At 51.3% G+C, this 17,152-nt stretch overlaps 7 protein-coding genes across 7 annotated transcripts; 4 read left to right on the plus strand and 3 right to left on the minus strand.

The window, feature by feature from the left end:
- Positions 1 to 197: 197 nt before the first annotated feature.
- Positions 198 to 2,564, minus strand: hsp78 (chaperone ATPase HSP78; the record flags this gene model as incomplete). Its single annotated transcript, XM_056955644.1, has 1 exon — positions 198 to 2,564. The coding sequence occupies one exon, from the start codon at positions 2,562 to 2,564 to the stop codon at positions 198 to 200; it is 2,367 nt and encodes a 788-aa protein (XP_056809978.1).
- Positions 2,565 to 2,903: 339 nt separating this feature from the next.
- On the plus strand, positions 2,904 to 3,919 carry N7506_006352 (translation elongation factor 1 subunit beta; the record flags this gene model as incomplete). The annotated part of the gene is made up of 4 exons (XM_056955645.1): positions 2,904 to 2,943; positions 3,004 to 3,043; positions 3,265 to 3,635; positions 3,690 to 3,919. 4 exons carry the CDS (start codon positions 2,904 to 2,906, stop codon positions 3,917 to 3,919), a joined length of 681 nt encoding a protein of 226 aa, XP_056809979.1.
- Positions 3,920 to 4,872: 953 nt separating this feature from the next.
- On the minus strand, positions 4,873 to 5,163 carry N7506_006353 (uncharacterized protein; the record flags this gene model as incomplete). The annotated part of the gene is made up of 1 exon (XM_056955646.1): positions 4,873 to 5,163. One exon carries the CDS (start codon positions 5,161 to 5,163, stop codon positions 4,873 to 4,875), a length of 291 nt encoding a protein of 96 aa, XP_056809980.1.
- Positions 5,164 to 6,154: 991 nt separating this feature from the next.
- On the plus strand, positions 6,155 to 6,720 carry N7506_006354 (membrane magnesium transporter family protein; the record flags this gene model as incomplete). Its single annotated transcript, XM_056955647.1, has 3 exons — positions 6,155 to 6,210; positions 6,268 to 6,508; positions 6,661 to 6,720. 3 exons carry the CDS (start codon positions 6,155 to 6,157, stop codon positions 6,718 to 6,720), a joined length of 357 nt encoding a protein of 118 aa, XP_056809981.1.
- A 1,996-nt stretch (positions 6,721 to 8,716) lies between these two features.
- On the plus strand, positions 8,717 to 9,326 carry N7506_006355 (putative GPI anchored protein; the record flags this gene model as incomplete). Its single annotated transcript, XM_056955648.1, has 2 exons — positions 8,717 to 8,839; positions 8,913 to 9,326. 2 exons carry the CDS (start codon positions 8,717 to 8,719, stop codon positions 9,324 to 9,326), a joined length of 537 nt encoding a protein of 178 aa, XP_056809982.1.
- A 973-nt stretch (positions 9,327 to 10,299) lies between these two features.
- On the plus strand, positions 10,300 to 11,654 carry N7506_006356 (putative ubiquitin conjugating enzyme E2; the record flags this gene model as incomplete). The annotated part of the gene is made up of 2 exons (XM_056955649.1): positions 10,300 to 10,629; positions 10,689 to 11,654. The coding sequence occupies 2 exons, from the start codon at positions 10,300 to 10,302 to the stop codon at positions 11,652 to 11,654; spliced, it is 1,296 nt and encodes a 431-aa protein (XP_056809983.1).
- Positions 11,655 to 12,728: 1,074 nt separating this feature from the next.
- ssdA (mRNA-binding translational repressor SSD1) lies at positions 12,729 to 17,034 on the minus strand (the record flags this gene model as incomplete). The annotated part of the gene is made up of 4 exons (XM_056955650.1): positions 12,729 to 12,768; positions 12,829 to 14,189; positions 14,245 to 16,871; positions 16,938 to 17,034. 4 exons carry the CDS (start codon positions 17,032 to 17,034, stop codon positions 12,729 to 12,731), a joined length of 4,125 nt encoding a protein of 1,374 aa, XP_056809984.1.
- Between the last annotated feature and the right edge of the window lie 118 nt (positions 17,035 to 17,152).

Consider the following 17,152-nt stretch of genomic DNA (forward strand, 5'->3'; position numbering starts at 1 on the left):
CTTCACTATCATGAGTTTTTTCTAATAGAACATTAAATAAGCCAGCTTGAGTTAACGTACAGTAGATATGGGTGTGGTAATATACAAACAAACTCGTGAGTTATGAAATATCCAAGAAACAATGTGCAATTCCAGGAAGAGGTTAAAAAAGATCACACCGTGAACGCTCAACAAAAACGCCGCATTCCATGGTTTCGTTACTCTTGAGGGGCCACAATCAACCCTGTCTTGGCTTCATCGAGGGACACCCGTGCAGTCTGGCCAGACACGACTTGACCACGGATGATCTTGTCTGCCAAACGATTCCCGATCTCCTTGGCAATAAGACGGTTCAGAGGTCGAGCACCGAATCTTGGGTCATAGCCCTTCTCGCACAGCCAGTCCTTGATTTCATCATCAACTTGAAGGGTCATGCGACGGTCGTCGAGACGTGCTTGTAGTTCCTTGATTCTGATGTCGACAATATCCCGCAAGGCATCCTTGGACAGGCGCTTGAAGATGATAAATTCATCAATTCGGTTCATGAATTCGGGGGGGTATGCGCCTTGGACAACATCCATGACGGCTGACTTGATCTTGGGTGAGAGTTCTGATTCATCGGTGTCCTTGATCGAGTACAATGGGTCAGCGCCAACCAGGATGTCGGCACCAAGATTCGATGTGAGGACGATCAAAGTGTTTCGGAAATCTACTTTGTGGCCCTGGGAGTCTGTCAGGAAACCTTCGTCGAGGACCTGCAAAAGCAGAGCAGAAATGTCCCGGTGAGCTTTCTCAAATTCATCAAATAAGAGGACAGCGTAGGGCTTCCGTCTGACAGCTTCGGTAAGCTGACCGGCGTCATCATACCCAACATAACCAGCAGGCGAGCCAATCAGACGGCTGATTGTGTGCTTCTCTTGGAACTCGCTCATGTCAAATCGAACGACCGCACTCTCTGTGGAGAAAAGGAACTCCGCCATCTTTTTGCAAAGCTCGGTCTTTCCGACACCAGTGGGACCAAGGAACATGAACGATGCAAGAGGACGATTCTCTCCGCTGAGGCCTGCTCTTTGCATACGCACAGCGTTTGCAACAGCGGACAAGGCCTCATCCTGGCCACGAACAGATTTGCGGAGAGTGTCTTCCATGTGGATCAGCTTCTCCACATCTCCAGCCATGAGCTTGTTGACTGGAATGCCTGTGGTTCGGGAGACGACGTTTCCAATGTCGTCTGCAGTGACAGAGTCATGGATTAGTGTCTGGTTTTCAGGGTCTTGTTCGGCGCCCTCTTTGGGTAGTTTGGCTTCGAGCTCGGGAATGGTGGCATATCTCAACTCGCCAGCCTTGGCAAAGTCTCCTTCGCGCTGAGCTTTTTCGAGTTCGAATCGGGCACGTTCCAAGTCTGCCTTGGTTCCTTTAATGGAGTCAATCTCAGCCTTCTCCTTTTCCCATGCCTTGGTGAGCTCTCCAGCATCAGCCTGTTTTAACCGTAGGTCTTCTTGGAGTTTCTCTCGTCGCTCTCGGCTTGCAACATCGGTTTCTTTGCGAAGAGATTCAAGCTCGATTTGAATAGTGGTAATATCACGCTCCAGTTCTCGAATTGAATCGGGCTTTGACTCTTGTTGCAAGCGAAGAGCTGATGCAGCTTCGTCTACCAGATCGATGGCCTTATCAGGTAAAAAGCGATCGGTGATGTAACGATTGCTGTATGTTGCCGCGGCGACCAACGCACCATCGGTGATTCGTACACCATGATGCACTTCATACTTGTTTTTGATGCCACGAAGGATAGAAATGGTTGAAGGGACCGATGGCTCGCTCACAAGGATGGGTTGAAACCGTCGGGCAAGAGCCACATCCTTTTCAATCAAGCGATACTCATTGAGAGTGGTGGCTCCACAGCATTGGAGTTCACCTCGAGACAGAGCAGGCTTCAACAAGTTGCTAGCATCAATGCTGCCTTCAGCCTTTCCCAGTCCCAGCAGCGTATGAAGCTCATCAATGAAAAGAATCACACTTCCCTGCGCATCTTCCACCTCTTTCAGCACATTCTTCAGCCGCTCTTCGAAGTCACCGCGGAACTTGGCACCCGCAATCAACAAGCCAAGATCTAACGTTATGACACGCTTGTTTTTAATACTCTCAGGGACATCTCCTTGTACGATGCGCTGGGCCAAACCTTCGAGAACTGCGGTCTTTCCAGTTCCAGCAGCACCGATCAGCACAGGGTTGTTTTTAGTCCGCCGAGACAGAATTTGAATAGTGCGGTGAATCTCTCCATCACGTCCAATGACCGGGTCCAATTTTCCAGCTTTTGCCCTGTCTGTGAGGTCGACGCCGTACTGTTCGAGGGCTGATTTCTCGGGTTCGCCACTCATGTCCATTCGGTGAGTACCCCCGGGCGGATGCGGGCGGCCTTTGGCATAGTGGCGGATAGTAATTGGGGTGGTATAGAAGGGAGATCGAGCCAGAGGGGATACGCGGGGGAGGGTAGTTGACCGCGGTATCGGAGCTAAGAGACGAGCTGATGAGAGAGGTGTCCGTAGAAGCCGACTACGAGAAGTGAGAGACAATCTCGTCGCCATGGTGTATGGAGGGTCAATTGTTGAGGAGGAAGCAGAGGAGAATCGAGGGATCACGCGTCGCGGGCAGATGATCATATAGCTCTTGTAGCAGCAACCACGGTCCCATCGGGAGGCTTCTCGAAAGCTCCACCGCGGACACGCTGAGTGGCGGAGGCCAACAGCTACGAAAGAGTCCAAGCTCCGTCACCAGTCACATGACCCGCCACGGAAAAACGTGGAAGTCGACAGTAAGAGATTTTCCGTAACAAAAAAAAAATCCTCCCTTTTTAACCCCTCCTTCAACTTCTTCCCCCTTTTTTTCTTCTTCTTTTCCAGATACCACCACACCTCTCTTTCACAATGGGTTTCACCGACTTTGTCTCTGATGCCGGCCTGACTCGTAGGCGCCCCTGAGATTTTCTTTGGTTCGAATCAATTGGTGACTGACTGTGCCCCTCAGTGGCCAACAACTTCCTGTCCACTCGGTCCTACATCGTTGGGTAAGCTATTCCCTCCCTTTTTTTGCTTTCACACTTGCTTTCTTGTTTTTGCTTGTGTCTGCTTTTATGATGAGAAAAATTGGTCCGTGTTTAGGAGGCGGATTAAGACCCCGCTGGATGACTACAACCAATCGCGAGCAATCGCACCTCTGATCTTGCTTTTCACCAATGCTATATTGTTGATGCTTCAATTGTGAACATTCTTGCTGACTGTGTCACAGCTCCACCCCCAGCCAGGCCGATGTCGTGACCTTCAAGGCTTTCAGCGCCGCCCCCGACGCTGAGAAGTACCCCCACGCTGCCCGCTGGTACAAGCACATCGCCTCTTACGAGAGCGAATTCTCCACCCTCCCCGGTGACTCCAACACTGCTTTCACTGCCTACGGCCCCGAGAGCACCGAGCTTCCCTCCAACCCCAAGGACAAGCCCGAGGAGGATGAGGATGAGGACCTCTTCGGTTCCGACTCCGAGGAGGAGGACCCCGCCGTTGTTGCTGAGCGCGAGAAGAACCTTGCCGAGTACAAGGCCAAGAAGGCCACCAAGGTCAAGCCCGCTGCCAAGTCCCTTGTCACTCTTGAGGTCAAGCCCTGGGGTATGTACCTGTCCAACTAGCCATTCGTCGCACTCTTACTAACAAACTCTTCAGATGACGAGACTCCTCTCGAGACCCTCGAGGCCAACGTCCGCGCCATTGAGTGGGACGGTCTCGTCTGGGGTGCCTCCAAGTGGGTTCCCCTCGCCTTCGGTATCAAGAAGCTCCAGATCAACCTCGTCGTCGAGGATGACAAGGTTTCCACCGATGAGCTCCAGCAGACTATTGAGGAGGATGAGGACCACGTCCAGTCCACCGATATCGCTGCCATGCAGAAGCTGTAAATATGCTATGCCCATTTATGAAGCAGGAACGGTGTGATGGAAATGTGTGACGCAAGGAATCCTTAACGAACCTAGTCCAAGCTAGAAGCTGGTCCAGAAGAGACCGGTCATTGATGAAAAATACAAAATATTCATGACCACCTACTTTTTCTCGTAGTAATAGTGTAAATTGTGTTCGTGATCATCCAATCTAAAGTTGGTCTCATTTTTCATTGATCAACTGCGAAGATGATCTCCAATTCGACTGGGTGTCCCTTGGGTCCCAAGGTCTGTCTTCAGGGGTTGAAGTGTGGCACGTCGACTGTTTGCCCGTTCCAAAGTTTTGCTGCCCATCGCAGGACCCAACGGAACCCAACGAAATCATCCATGTAGTTACCTAGTACCCTATCCTGGAACCCAAATGCTCAGTGCCTCCACGGCTACATCACAAATCACACTCCTGACTTTCAACTCTCGGTTATGATTTATGGGCAACCTTTTTTTTTTTACCTTCTTTCTTTTGAATGGGTAGCATACACGATTCTATCATCACATACAGAATATTTAATATATTATTCGACTTTCCAAGGTTGCCTGTACCTAGCTCGGGACCTCGGAATCTATATATATCGGGAAAACAGTAACATTGGGCATTCCTATCATCGGGAACTCCTAAAATCACGCAAATTCTGTCATGGCCATATGCATACCTAGAGCTTTAGGTATAACGTTCTCGAGCCTCTGAAGCTCATTTCCAAGGTTACCTAGGTACATACTTGAAATAGGTTTTACCTGCCCAAGAGCACATCGCGGCTCAATGTTGTTCGGGAATGATCCATGGATGCCGGAAAAACCGAGTTACCGATTATGAAACCCACGACCAATAAACTACCCACCCAGATACCTAGGTAGTCATGCGTCATGATTGGGTCCGGGCTCTCTGATCTCCTGATATCCTAACGGACAAAAAACATTTAGCCAGTATCACTTATCACCGCGGTAATCCAGGTGTTGTCACCAAGATCCATGCGTTCACCCGAACCATTGGCCGAACCAGACATGATTGAATGAACGACAGCTTCATCAAGAGTCTGGACCCTATCAAGAGCCTCCACAAGCAAGCGCCCTAGATGATCGGCGTCGGGTGCACCTGTCGAGTGCAGAAGTCGAGGCACAGGTGTATTCGGAGGGTCCTTGGGTCCAGGCACAGCCAAGGAGATCTGTGTGCTTTCACAGCCTGGGGACTGTTCAGAGACAGATCTCATTTCGCCTGGCACTTGGGTCAAGTGAGGAACCAAATAATGCAAAGAAAGATCAATCAGTATAGACACAGCCGGGGTTTTTAGAGACCTGGGCAAGCCTCGCAGGTATTAGTGCTGATGGAGAAAATGAACTTCCAAGGTTCAGGACTGTAGCTTCCATGGGGAGACTCTTCTTTTAGATATAGATCTCCCGGCTTATTCCACAAATGTACTTTAATGTAGGTTGGAGTGGCATCCTGCAGTTTCTCAATGTTGACGTTCCTAGATCTAGGCAAGCTGGAAGGTTATACAGGGTGGATATAGAAGTACGTGTTCCCCGCTCTGTGGTATATCAACTTGTATTTTGGTGTCACTTCTAAGAATCCATGATTCCATGTAATTGACCGAACTTTAGACCCAAAGACTTGAGTAAGGAGGGGAACACAACGAAAAAGCCCATCGGATGTTGGTGTGCTCGCTCGCAACAGCACAGGAAAAGAATGTAGAAGAACACGCCGTTTACATACGGCGTAGTCACGATCAATCCCAGAACCTGGGGCCCCAAAAGCCTACACCAGGGCCAGAAAACTATGTCCAACTGTAACCTTTGACTAGGGGCGGATACTCTCTGCGACTTGCTTGTTACCAACGGAACTTTTTGTACATACAAACGCAGTCTGCCGTTCGGCCGAAATGAACCACACCAGACAAACAAGAATTGAAAGAAGCTGTACTGGCCTTAGGGTTGAGTCCTGAGTTCCTTAAAATGATTGAAAGCTAGCGATGAGCTGAGCCAAATACTTGATTACGTACTCACAAATGCGGGATGAGCCCCCGGGCCGACCTCCAAGTTCACATCGCATCGGACGTCGAGCTATACAGCACCAACACCACAGCGAAAGCTAGGCAATCAGTCAACAGCCACGTTCCCGTGAAGCTGCCCAAAACCACCGACGGAACAACGGCCAAACTGAGCACCCACGACCACCCACAGCCACCTCCATAAAACCTCACGATGAGCTTCTTGTCCCGCGCGGTGACGTTCTTCGGCCTTATCCTGCTTGTCCATGCGTAAGTACCTGTCAGAATGGAATTGTTGATTATCACGCAGAACTAATTCGGCAACAGAGGTTACTCCGCCCATGAACACACTGTCCTCTTCAGCAACCTCGCGTCTACCGCCCTCCCGCAAGACATCATCATCGAAACCCTCGTTTCAGTACTCGTCGTCTCAATTGGACTCGTCCTCAGTGCACAAAAGCTCAAGCCAGTCAGCTGGCGCGACTGGGCAGGTGAGATTGAGCGCGATGGCGGTGCGCGTAACCCGTACCTGAGCTTGGAGGAACGATATGGATTTTGGGATATTCGGGTGAGTTCTTGTGTCCCTAGGTCACTTTTGTTTGGCTATCTATGATGTGCTCGGGATGCTAGTACGCATGGGATTCTCCAACCTGTGATCTACGTGTCTATTTGAGAATGAGTTTTGTCTGTGTACGGAGGCTAACGATTTGAAATTCACAGGCCAAGCGCAGAGAGTTCGCGGATTGGGTGCGTGGTCAGGATGTGACAATTAAGGAGTGATCTGGATTGAATCCGCGATGTGATGTCGTGTGGGTGCTGTATAGTATGCATAGCGCAGGGAGTCCAATTTTTGAATTGAGATACTCGGCTTGTTGATTGTTAAGTCTGCCTGCTCAGCACGCGTACCACGTTTATGTGTTGAGTTTGGAGTAATTCGTATTAGGATCTCGTTCTTGGAGTGCTCCGCGGCACACAAAGACTGCCAACTTCCGTGGATGGAGGACTCCATATTCCGTACTCCGTAGTCATGTGGGTACGTGACCTCGGGATCGAAATGGGGCCCTTAGCACGTATCAGTCGATTTCAAAGGAATCAAAGATGGACCCTGGTGCACATGACACATGAACCCCTGCGCCACACCGCTGTAGGATGGCGAGGTCCAGACTGTCACTCGATCTACAGTTGGCCACTCGGCAAGGGGGCGACTAGCACCTCGCAAGTGGCGAGCTTATTTTCTTATTAGTCGAAGAATGCTAGCCCTGGGAGTCAATGCCTACGAGTACTCCAAACTTCCGACTCACCTTTAATGCATCAAAGAAATAGGAGTAGAGGGATGATTGTCTGAAGTTTACTCCGAAACGGGAGGAAAGTCAAATCCGAGGTAGGAAGTACGGAGTAGATTAAAAAGGAGTCTTGGAAGGTTTACAGCCCATACTATGTCAACACCCACATATGATGCCTCTGTACGAGGCAATTACACAATATACACACGGTACCACTATCCCTGGCCTGGTTGAAGATCCAATTTCAAGCTTAAAACCTTAGTGTATGGTGTCTACATGCCGTGTCTGTGTACCCAAGAATTAGAATCCACGAGATGTACTCCTCACTCGATACGGGGTAAGATTTTAGTCCATCACAGTTCTCCGGATCATGTGGAGACAATGTAAATATAGAGACGGTCCTTTCTCAATGGGGTCAACCGACGGAGTTGCCGTTGGGGTAAAGAGACCCACCAGCGTGTGATCTGAAGATTCTGACAATAGAGACTGCTTGGGTACCTACTTGCTGTACAAAGGCACAGACCAAGGCACAGAAGACGGAGTACTATGCATACATTGTTGATCTAGGCTAATTATTTGGTGATTGCGTCTATTCCTTGCATCAATAATGTAGACGGACAGAGTGGGAGTGTGGAGTAAAAAAGGCCAAAGTCACCCGCAAGAGAGGCAAAAATAACCAACCAGTACAGGGTTGGCAATTTGATTGGATAGCAGACGAAGAAAAAGAATAACAAAAGGTGATGTCTCACTCGGCTGCGGTTCGGGGGCCTTAGTGCCAAAGACACGTCGGATCGCGCCATTCTACTCAACAGCTCATGTAGCTAAATGGCCTCTTTTTATTTTAATATTTTTAAAATCCCTTTTACGAATTATTGTGTAGCATTGCAATAGACTGTAGAGCCAAGAGGATTCGTATGCTTCCACGCGGCCAAGGGTCTACCTCAGGGCTTGTTGAGATCGAAATAGGTGAACATCGTGATGATTGCCGGTCCGATACGGGGGGACGCTCAGACGCGGTTAGTTTGGCTAGTGTTTAGTGCAGATTGCCACTTTGCTCATTCTGCAAATTCATTTTTGATCTTGATTTTAGAACTCATGTTTTGCCTCGCAATGTGCCCTTGGAAGTTGATATAGTGTCGCCTACGAAGTGTTGCGCATACAGTATACAGTACTACGAGGCGAAGTCAAGAACTGAGCTTACGTATCGGTAGGCAGCCGGTGCGACCCCAGAAATAGAACAAGACCTTGCAGATCCCAAGGCGCGCTAGATCCAGACTCTGCTGCATGAGTGGAACGAAGTATCCGTTTTCCAAGCCATCAGCCCTGGGTGGCTTGCCCCAAAACGTACTCTGCGACAACATAAGATGACCTGTTTCCCTAGACAACGAGTACATTAAAAGCCCTCCCCAGACTTTCGTTTTTTTCTCCTTCTTCCTTCCCTACATATCAATCTACACTTAATCTATCCCTACCATTAATCTCTAATCATCAACATGCGTTTCTCCATCGTCTTCACCACCCTCTCGGCCCTTGCCCTGGCCAACGCCCAAAGCTCCAGCGGCGCTGACACCTCCGCCGCTGCTGAGACCACCGCTGCCGCTCAGACGACCGCCGAGGTAAGTATCAACAAGATACAACACAAACACACACCATGAAACCAAAACACAGCCAACCCATCCCCTCGAATAGTACAGTAACCCTGCCACCCAGTACTTGACTCAGACCAACTCTCTCGGTGTTGTTACCGGCCAGCCCGAGGCTGTCACCAGCCAGGCTAGCGTCATCACCTCCCAGCAGCCCGCTGCCTCCATCCCCGCTGGTCTGACCTCCCCCGTCGCCGGTGTCAGCTCCACCCTCTCCACTGCCACCCGCAGCGGCTCTGCTGCCTCTTCCTCCACTGGTACTTCCACCGGTACCACCACCGACTCCTCCTCTACCAGCACCTCTACTAGCAGCTCCTCCTCCGAGGACTCTAGCTCCAGTGCTTCCGCCTCCGCCAGCGCTTCCAGCTCTACCTCCGACGGTGGTGCCGCAGCCATGGCCACCGCTGGCCCCGTCGGCTTCGGCATGGTCGCCGGTGCCGCTCTCGTCGCCTTCCTGTAAGGGAGTTCACTGATGCTGATCCGTGACGTGATTGTTGCTTCTCCCCTTTTGAGATGTCCATCATGGCCTCATGGATGTGACTGGTGTTGTCATGGACAGTCGCCTATGCCGATTTGGTCATTCGATCAGCGGCAACGAGGGATACGAAAACACGAGCATTGATTTTGTCTTCACTTTGAGTTTTTTTCAGGTTTATCAATGGCCTCGTAATCTGTTGAATCTTGGACAGAGAACCGTTTTGGGCTGATGTGTTGATACACATGGCCAGGCGCACCTGTTTGCCACTTCTTTTCTTCTTTGATCATGATTAGCTTAATCCATACCTGGGTAAATACAAACCCTGTTTCTTGCCACCAATTGTCGCGTTTGATATCAACACAGTAACCACGTATATGGCAGCTGCGTACTGCTTAGTCTCGTAGCACTACAGCTTGCTGCAGTGTGTAATTGCCGTGATGTCCAATCACAATCTCGTCTGTATACAAGTTGCAAGGCTCGACGGTGTTCAGCAGGCTACAGGGGCTTCCAGTGGCAAAAAAAGCTGGTCATTGTAGAATTGGTGCATTTTCATCATGAAGCTTACCCCTTCTCCCTGTACCGATTGATGTTGCAGCATATTGCAAGGAAGGATGGAAGGGCTGAGACAGTCCCAAAGAGGTAATATTGGCTACACGCGAATTCGCGACTGGTCACGTGAGAAACACGCACCGAAGCCGGTTAGTGCGACCTCCACTCAAAACAAACCGTCGACGAAGTAACCATCTGCTTATCTTTGTTGATTGTGGTTTTGAACCTGTGGATCACTTTCACTTGAACTATTTTTACTTTCAATACCAGGCATTCTTTGTTAGTTTGTCTCTTTGTTCAATCTCCTCATTGACAGCTTCGATATGGTGAGTTGGTCTTGAGTGACGACACTACCACACTCGTTCCCCAGCAACCGTTGTATACACCTCGTGCTTTTGAATCTGACATGGGTATCCAGCCGTCGAATATGCGCCGGCTCGCTGCCGACCATGCCGCCTTGCACCGCGACCTTCCGCCGTACTACCTGCAACCTTCAGAGGGTGATGATCTGTCACAGCTCACCATCCTCCTCGCTGGCCCACCTGGCACGCCCTTCGCTCAAGGAATATGGAAGCTCCACCTCAAAATGCCCGATGACTATCCAAAGAGCCCACCCAAGGCAACTTTCAAGACAAGGATATGGCATCCGAACATGGAGGAGCTAAGCGGGGCTGTGTGCGTCGATACCCTCAAGCGGGATTGGCAACCTAACCTGACACTTCGTGATGTGCTGGTGGTAAGTCCTAGCCCACCCCACCAATGACCCGCCCAAAACTCACAACCTTGCTCTCTTAGACCATATCATGCCTGCTCATTTACCCAAACCCCGACTCTGCCCTCAATGCTTCAGCAGGAGCTCTTATGCAGGAGGACTATGCCGCTTTTGCCCACCAAGCCAAGCTCATGACATCCATCCACGCTCCAATTCCTTTGGATCTTCAATCTGCAGCTACAGAGGCAAAGCTTCGGGGTGAAGAGCCGGGTACAAAATTAGATGAACACGACGAGAAAAGTATGCAAGCCACACAAAAGGGCAAACGCGCCCAAGCTACATCAAAAAGAGCCACTCGCAAGACACCTTCAGAACACCTCCCTTCGTCATCACGTACCTCCTCTCATCCCACACCACCCATGTCCGAAGATATGATGAGTGAAGACGAGAATGACCAAGCTAGCGCCAGCAAAGAGAATGACCCCTCATTATCGCCCTTGCCAGTATCTTTAGCACCACCAAGTCCCCGCAAGACCGCATTGGGCAAGCGTCCACTCTCTGTCCTATCCATTCCCTACCTAGAAGAAGACGCCGACATGATGCTCATTGACGAAGACTCCGATGCCGATATCCCAATGACCTCAAACGAACAAAACATCTCAGCAAACACCCGCTCTCGAACCTCTTCTCCCCTCCGCAAAGCTCCCAAACTCTCCATGCTCTCCAGCGGTATCAACGCCACTGGCCGTTTCCGTGACGATATGCCTATCTACGAAGATGTCCCCCAACTACCAATGGCAGATCCCTTCCGGCGCGTCAGCGGCGACGGCAAAGAAAACCACGTCTCTGCCACGCGCAAAAAAGGCGCCTTGAGCCCTTCAAAGACACTTGGAGCAACCCCTCTCTCCCCAGCCCATTCACGCTCCTCCACCCCGCTTCAATCATCAATCCCGGACATTTCTTCCAAAGACCCCAAAAAGAAATCAATGGGTGTACACAAACGCCCGGTGTTCAAGGCGAAGCCTCGCATTGGGATCCGTCGCCTTTGATCGTCCATCATCTACTTGGAGAAATGAGCAATCTCAAAACCCTGTCGCATCAGCATCCTAACGTTAGGATCGGAATCAGGATTCTTGACTTGACGACTTTGCGTCCACCTCCTACCTCCTCCCCCTTAGCTTCCCTCTATCATTAGCGACTTTCTTTGATACCCTTTGGTCAGTTGGATACGTCCGACTCTGACCCTGCATTGAGCGAGGTGCGAGACCTGCATGACGCTGATTGCTTTGCATTGCATTGAAACGGTCGCTGGGCCGGACTGGTTCTGAATTTATCGGAGCTTGGCTTCTGGTTACTGTTTGTCTACGATTGTGATTTGTTTTCGTTTGTCTGTAAACCATTCGGTGGTCCTTTTCTACTTGTTAGTGGTATTCCATATGACAAAATTCAACCTTAGAAGAACCCTGGAAGTCTTTTAGTAAGCTCGAACCTCACATTTATGGCCCTACGCCAGTTCCCAATGCTCTAGATTGATTAATGCCCACCTGGGCAGGCTTGCGTGCGTCTTCTGGAAGCCCTTCACGGCTGGATGGACGTTTACATTACATCCACCCTTGGGTCCATGGATGTCCAGGTGACGTCGGGATTCGAAACTTTCAACGGATTGAGTGAACATGTTTGATAATACCATAAATTATTGGAAGAGCTTTCTGGGACTAACGAGCTAATATGTAGCCGAGGATGCCTCCAAGTATTCCCAGTGGTGAGGCCTAGTAATACAAAATGGCATCAGGGCAAGCTCTGGTGACGATGATTTTCTCCAGGATCAACTAAAATGCTCAGAAAAGACAAACGACCGCTTCGCGCATATAACAGAATAAGTATAGGAATCCCAAAAACACGTCGGAAAGATAGTCTGATCTGTGGTAACCTGATAAGTTCACAAAACTTGTTACCAGGGACTTATCCCCTGATAATGATATTCGATCCGCATGATGGGATGGATTATGTCCGTAGGCGCGCATGAAACAGCATGTTCCACGCGACCGAAGAATCTGCAAGGTGGGCATGCAAAAATATATCCCATGGGGAAGAAAAAAGAAAACGGAACCTATGTCAAGCCTCTACAGAGCGTAGGGGTTGACAGACCGGACAGTGAGGCAACTGAAGTGAGATAATGGTTAGTTTAAATCGTCAATAGGCAAAGATACTGGGTAAACATACGGAGGACTCTTGCTCAAGTCAGTCTTCAAGATAATAGGAACGCGGGTCATCTCGGTGACATCCTGGATAAGATCTCCATCCACTTCGCGCAGCTTGAACAAGCTCAAGTACTTCTCCTTGTTGGTCAACTTGTTCTCAGGCGCATCTCCAGCACCAGAGGCGATCTTGGGATCGGAACGAGTGCGGTGGGGTGCCTGCTGCTGGTGACCGTTGCGGGTGGGCGAGGGTGGCATGCTCTGGGTAGAACGATCGTTCGAATTAAGCGAGACACCAGATGCAAGCTCAGTAATATCGTCCACGTCCTCGTCATCATCGAAGAGGGCATCGACATCGTCGGCGGACATTGTGCCAGTCTCGGTCTGCTTGCGCATGGCCTCGTCACGCTCACGGGCACGCTCACGGGCAGCCTCGGCTTCGCGAGCAGCGGCAGCAGCCTGTGCAGCACGCGAGTTACCAGGCTTAGGACGCTCGTCTTCGGGGATGTAGGCAGAAGATGGAACACCCTTCTCCCAGTAGAGCTCAAGCACACGAGAGTCCTTGCGGAATTCGGCCTTCTTGAGTGGGAGCTGGTCACAGTGTACACGCTTTTCAAAGCCGTACTCAGGAATGAGCACATCAAAGGCGGACTCATAGACGCAGAGCACAATACCCTCGCTAATGAGATCGCCACCAATTCCGCGGCTCTTGCGATCCATGTTACGGCAAGCTTCAATGTGCACGCTCTGCTCCTGGGCATTGAGTGCTGAGTCCTTCTTGTTGTTGCAAAGGTCGGCGGTCTTGGCCAGGGACTCAACATCATCAGTGAACTCAATCGTACCCTCGGAGAGCACAGACTCTAATTGACGGTGCACAAGAACATCGGTATAGCGCCGGGAGGGGTTGGTGAAGTGAGTGTAGACGGGCACGTTCAGCATGTAATGCTGGCGCATTTCATCGGAAGTACCACTGCTGACGAAGTACTTGGCCCGTTGCATGGCCTTGGCGATAAGGGTTTCCATACCCTTGCGGAGATCCACATCCTGGACCTTGCAGAGGGAGCTTTGGAGGCTGCCGCTGCTGCTGGCGTCAATCTCAAACCCAAGACGGTTCATCCGCTCAACGAACAAAGTGAGGCGACGAGGGTTGGGTGAGAACTGGCGACGCAGGAATGCCTTGTCGGGCATGGCATTGAAGAGCTTGCGGGCAACGAAGAAGTTGGCCTGGTGGCTGAGTTCCTCAACGAGCTCATGCGCCGGGGTTGATTCAAAGATGTTGTACTCCACCGGAACATTCTCATCATCAAGCTGTTGAAGCAGACGTTGGACAGGGACGTTGGTGACCCGGTTACCGAAACGTGCTTCACGGAATTTGCCAGCAATGTTCTACAAGGGATGTTAGTATATGTCATCGAATCGCGGAGATAAGAGAGTCACTTACGTGTAGCAAGTGGATGTTATCGGCAGGAATACCACTGGTGTTGGCATCGGCTTGAGCTCCGACAAGTGCGTTGACCTGTTCGTAGTCGAGGCGACCGGCGCTCTTGATGATACCCTTACCAATCCAGACATCGTCATCCACAATGCCAGTAGTAGGGTCGGCCTTGAAGACGACACTGACGGTGAGACGGTCCTCACCAGGAACGAGAGAGCAGAGCTCAGTTGAAACACGAGTGGGCAGCATGTTCATGACACGATCAACCAGATAGACAGCAGTACCGCGCTTCTTGGCTTCACGGTCCACTAAGGAGTTACCCTTGACGAAGTGAGCGATGTCAGCAACGTGAACACCGATCTCGATCTTGCCATCATCAAGCTTCTTGACATGGAATGCATCTTCAAGGGACTTGCTCTCGGCGGGGTCAATCGTGAAGATGGTCTCTTCACGGAAGTCATGTCGGGAAGCAAGGGCATCGCCCTCCGCAGAGACAGACCAATCCTCCCAGCCGATGCTCTTCAGTACAGCATCAGAGAAATCGTCGGAACCGAAGTTGTTGTCACGGAGCAAGGCGTCTGTTTCAACGCGCAGGTCACCCATTTCTCCAAGCTGTTCGACGAGTGTACCGAAGGGGTGCAGAGAAGTGATAGGCCATCTTTTGATAGAGGCAACAAAGATACGGTTGGCGTAGTCCTGGTGCTTCTCAACAAAGTCACGGGGAGCCTGCTCTGTGGGGATCGCAATCAAAGGAACACGCTTGTCGGTAGGCTTGAACCAGACAATCTTGGGCTTGTCCTGGTGACGGTCATTGTGAGAACGGCCATGGGCACCATCTCTGGCTTGCCGCTCGGCCTCTTGCTTCTCCTTCGTAGCCTGGCTACTGGGACGTAAGAGGCCCAGGGTTCCTGAGAACATCTGACCTGCAACACGCTCAATGACTGCAACTACGTGACCGGCGTACAGGGGCTTCTGCTCGTCACTGATCTCATCTTCTTCACACAAGAGAAGGCTCTGACCTTCAACCTCCACGTCGTCGTTCTTCTTCTGGGTGGGACGCTGGCGCAAACTGCCACGGCGCCGAATGCTTCCATCCGGACCGACTTCTTGTCTATCGCCAGTGGAGTCGGAGCGACCAAGCTTGTCGTTTCCAGCGTTGCTGTTGGAACGAGCATCGGTGATGTCCTTGCGCTTCTTCTTCTCCTCCTTCTCCTTCTTCTGAGACCACACTTCATCAACATCAAGAAGTTCGATGGCAACAAAGTCACCCTCAAGGGCACGGTTGCGATCCTTACTTCCACAAATGAAGATGTCGGCGTCCAAGTCATCAGTGGTCACGTAAGCGTCGGAGCGGTTCTTCTTGTTGACGCGGAGAACACCGGCGACCAATTGTCCGTTGCTAAGAAGCGCAGGGAGGTTTGCCTGGGGAAGATAAGGAGTGAAAAGAGTCTTCCGCTGCTGCTGCTGCTGTTGCTGAACAGACATCTGCGGTGGGGCGTGTTGGCTTGCCTGAAGACCACCCATACCCTGGCCGTTTTGTTGCTGGAGCGCTTGAAGCTGCGCGACCTGGATGGGGTTCAGTTGCTGGTTGTTGAACATCTGAGGAGCCATCATGACTTGGCCCTGGGGGAGTTGAATGAGTTGAGGCTGGCCAATCTGAGGCTGGCCTCCGCCATAAGAGAACGAGCCGATTGAGCCCATCGACTGGTTCATCGAGCCGCGAGAGCGGTGGCCAGGCTGGAATCCACTCTGTTGCTGACCGGGCCTCTGCTGATCTTGACCTTGGCCTTGACCTTGAGTGTTCGGCTGGCGCCAGTTGCCCTCGAAGTTTCGCGAAGACGACCGAGCATGACCGGATTGACTGCCTCGGCGCTGGTTATCGGTCTGAGCGGCAGGTGCTTCACTAGCCTGAGGGAACTGGAAACCACCAGCACCGCGACCAGATAAAGAACCTCGGTTGTTGCCGCCAATAGCCATCGATTGACTGCGGCCGTGGCCACCCGCTCGCATGTTACCGGCACGTTGGAATCCGAGCCCTTGAGGCGCCGGTGAGGCGCTGTTCGCGGGCTTGTCATCTGAAGAGGACTGGTTATCAGAGCCACTTGCGCCAGGCGCAGGGGCTGGGAACTGGAATCCTGAAGCGGTGCGTTTCTGCTGAGCTAGTTCGGCGGCCTTCTTGGCCTCGGGAAGAGCAAGTGAGTGGCGGCGCTGGTGACCACCCCCAGGGGGACCTCCACGACCACGACCACCGTGTCCGGCGTTCTCATTCTTGTGGTTGGTGTTCTGACCCTGCTGGTTGTATTCAGCGTATCCCGATGCACCCGAAGAGGGAGCAGGGGGCGGGCCCATGGGAAGGCCTGGTAGGGCTGACTGGTTTCGGCGGTGCGAGTGTTGGTTGGGCGCGTTCATTTGTACTCCAAGCTGTTGCTGCTGTCCCCCTTGTGGGAATTGGAAAGCGTTCACTTGCTGTGGGGAGACACCACCCATTTGAGCACCGGGTTGGAATGAGGGCACCTGGCCCAATTGTTGGGGCTGTAAAAGTCCCATGTTAACGTATTGTTGGTGTGTCGCAGCAATTTGTTGCTGTTGCTGCTGGAGCAACTCAATCTGTTGTTGAATAGCCAGTTGTTCCACTATGAGTCGCGAGTCAGCGGGAATTGACCTGGGATATAGAATGGGGTTCAATAATGGTCACTTACTCATAAGAGGGGTGAGCTCAGATGGACTTCTCCGGTGAGCAATATGGAACTTGCGGCCACCAGGGCCTTGAGGCCCGGATTGACTTTGCTGATCCATGATCCCGAATGATGAGAGCTGGCAGTTGTTGTAGAATGTATGTGGCTTGGGATGTATTCGGTGACGGGAGAGACTGGGACTGTGCCAAAAGACAAATAGACCGAGTGATAGGAGTCAC

This window comes from Penicillium brevicompactum (assembly GCF_028827555.1).
Source record: "Penicillium brevicompactum strain IBT 35665 chromosome Unknown utg000005l_segment0_segment0, whole genome shotgun sequence".
NCBI lineage: Eukaryota > Fungi > Ascomycota > Eurotiomycetes > Eurotiales > Aspergillaceae > Penicillium > Penicillium brevicompactum.